A 2,485-nucleotide genomic window follows, 5' to 3' on the forward strand; every position below is an offset into this window, starting at 1 on the left:
ACACACACACACACAAATATATATATACGTACACACACATATGTTTGTTTAACATGTCTTTCTGCAAATCACTTCTTACAACCAACTACCTGGAGTTAAGGCCAAACTTCACAGACAAATGGCACAGTCCTCCAGAAGACTACCCTCACTTCAGACGCCAGCCACAAGTTTGAGAGTTCTCAGGGCCACCCTCCCTTCTGACCAACTGGCTCCAAATTTTGGGTTCCCATGATCCCCTCATGTTTGAGAATTTGCTAAAACAAATCACAGGACCCCCTAAAAGCACTATACTTAATTGTTAGTTTATTATAGCAAAAGGATACAAAAGGATACAAAGGTCCCAAACATGAAGGTTCCATAGCCCTAGTAAATGTCTCCTAGTACATAAATGAACACAGAATATGGTTAATCAGGGAAGCTCACCCGAACCTTGATGTCCAGAGTTTTTATTGAGGTTCATTATGTAGACTTTATTATGATTGATTGAATCACTAACCGTGTGATCAAACTCGGTTTCCAGTGCCTCGTGATCTCCAGGAAGTCAGGCAGATATCACCTGGCTCAAAGCTCGAAACCTCTAATCACCTGGTTAGTTTTTCTGGTGTGGTCTGCCCCATCCTGAGTCATCTTGTTAGCATAAAATATCTTGGGGCCCATCTTGAGTCCCTTCATTAGCATAAACTGTCAGATGTAGTCCAAGAAGCACACCAAATCTATCTATTTATTTATTCTTATGCCCTTCTTTTAGTCTATGGCTTTTATTGTTACCTCTGTGACATCTTTTTTTTTTTTTTTTTTAATATTTTTTCAAGATGTGCATTTTGTCATTTTTTTCATTTGTTGGTCCTCATGTTACTTCTTTTTCTTTGTGTACCTGTTAATTTTTAGCTCTGAATTCATCGTCAGTGGCTGTTGTTTTCTTGGGAATCCATTGCACCCTAGGTTGGGATGTACCCTATCAAGTAGCTTTACATATGCCTGTGTTAGGACATGACACATCCACTAGTTCTGAGTTAATTTTCAGGTTAATCTCATAATCTGATTCCTTTACCAAATGCATAATGCAAATTTGGATCCAGCATTCACATGTGGCATAAATTTGGGATTGCTTTCATAAGATCTTATTCCACCCACAGCCTTGGCAGAAGTTATGTTTCTTTGCATTTCCATTCTTAGACCAGTGGGTTGGGTCTTTTCCATTGCTTTCCATAGAAGCCTGGCTCTTGTTTTCCATGGGGAGTTTAATTCCAGCACCCACCTTGCATAGCTCTAAGGCTCCAAATTGCATCCCTGCACCAGCTTTCTAACACCAGCACCAAGACAGCAGCACTGAGTCATAAACCACCTTAAATAGTACATTTCTTAGGGACTTTTTAAATGAGCTCAAACCAAATTATGTCTCAGCAAATGAAATCCTGTATTATTCAATCAGCATTAGAATATGCCTGATTCCGACATTTTGTTATTTATTTTTCATGTGTAGGTTTTGGAGTATCGCAGACCAAAGCCATCATGACTCTCGTCTCTGGGATTCCAATGGGGCCACCCCGACTTCCACTACAGAAAGCCTCCAGGGAGTTTACTGATAATGCTGAAGCTAAACTGAAAAGCTTGGATTTCCTTCCTTTCACTGGTTTAGAGGACAGAAATCTGGAAGCCTGTAGCTAGTCCCTCTCTATCAAATCATGGAGTATACATTGAGAAATAATCCACATTGAATAGTACACTTGTTTCTCAGGAATTCTTTAGATGAGCTAAATTCTCGCCTACCAAATTAAATCCCACGTCATTCAATCAACAAGTACTTATCAAGAACCTACTAGGAGCCCACAGGAAGGTTTGGGAAAGGGGCAAAAACTCTAAAAGCACTTATGAGCCCTGTATCATTCAACAGTTCACAAAATTTTTATGGAGAAATTTCAGCTTATATGGATGAATTGGCATCAAGAATAAAATTAATTGATTAAATTTATCTGCCTTTGTGAGTTCCCATTATCTTGATTCTGCTTTTTAATCCTTTTTAAAATTTTTCTGATTTTAAAGCATAATAATGTAAGTTGAGTGTAGTGCCTAAGGCACTTGACTGCTAACCAGAAGGCTGGCGATTCAAACTCACCAGCCACTCCTCAGAAGGAAGGTTGGGTAATCTACTTCTGTAGTGATACTGCCTTGGAAACCCAAGGAGGGGTCACTATGAGTCGGGTCCGACTTGATGGCAAACAACAACAACAACAACAATGTAAGTTGATTTTAATAAATATTCATTCAGAATCTAAGAAAACACTCAGCTATTGCATTGAGGCAGGCACATTAACTTTAATGCCAAATTATATGACTGAACTATGAGTCAGAATCAATTCAATGACAGTGGGTTTTGTTTTGTTTGTTATACAAGACTACTTACATGCCAGGAGCTCTGGTAGCATAGTGGCTAAAGCACTTGACTGCTAACCAGAAGGCTGGCAGTTCAAACTCACCAGCCACT

General features: G+C 39.3%; 1 protein-coding gene across 1 annotated transcript in view; it reads left to right on the forward strand.

The window, feature by feature from the left end:
- Positions 1-1,668, forward strand: part of NPL (N-acetylneuraminate pyruvate lyase) — an 85,300-nt gene extending 83,632 nt beyond the window's left edge. The window contains exon 11 of the mRNA XM_007937659.2: positions 1,484-1,668. Coding sequence (XP_007935850.1) covers positions 1,484-1,668 — 185 coding nt within the window. The remainder of the gene's footprint in view (positions 1-1,483) is intronic.
- The last annotated feature ends 817 nt before the right edge of the window (positions 1,669-2,485 follow it).

This window comes from Orycteropus afer, unplaced genomic scaffold, assembly GCF_000298275.1.
Source record: "Orycteropus afer afer isolate SDZICR_OR568_19922 unplaced genomic scaffold, OryAfe1.0 scaffold00043, whole genome shotgun sequence".
NCBI classification, from domain to species: domain Eukaryota; kingdom Metazoa; phylum Chordata; class Mammalia; order Tubulidentata; family Orycteropodidae; genus Orycteropus; species Orycteropus afer.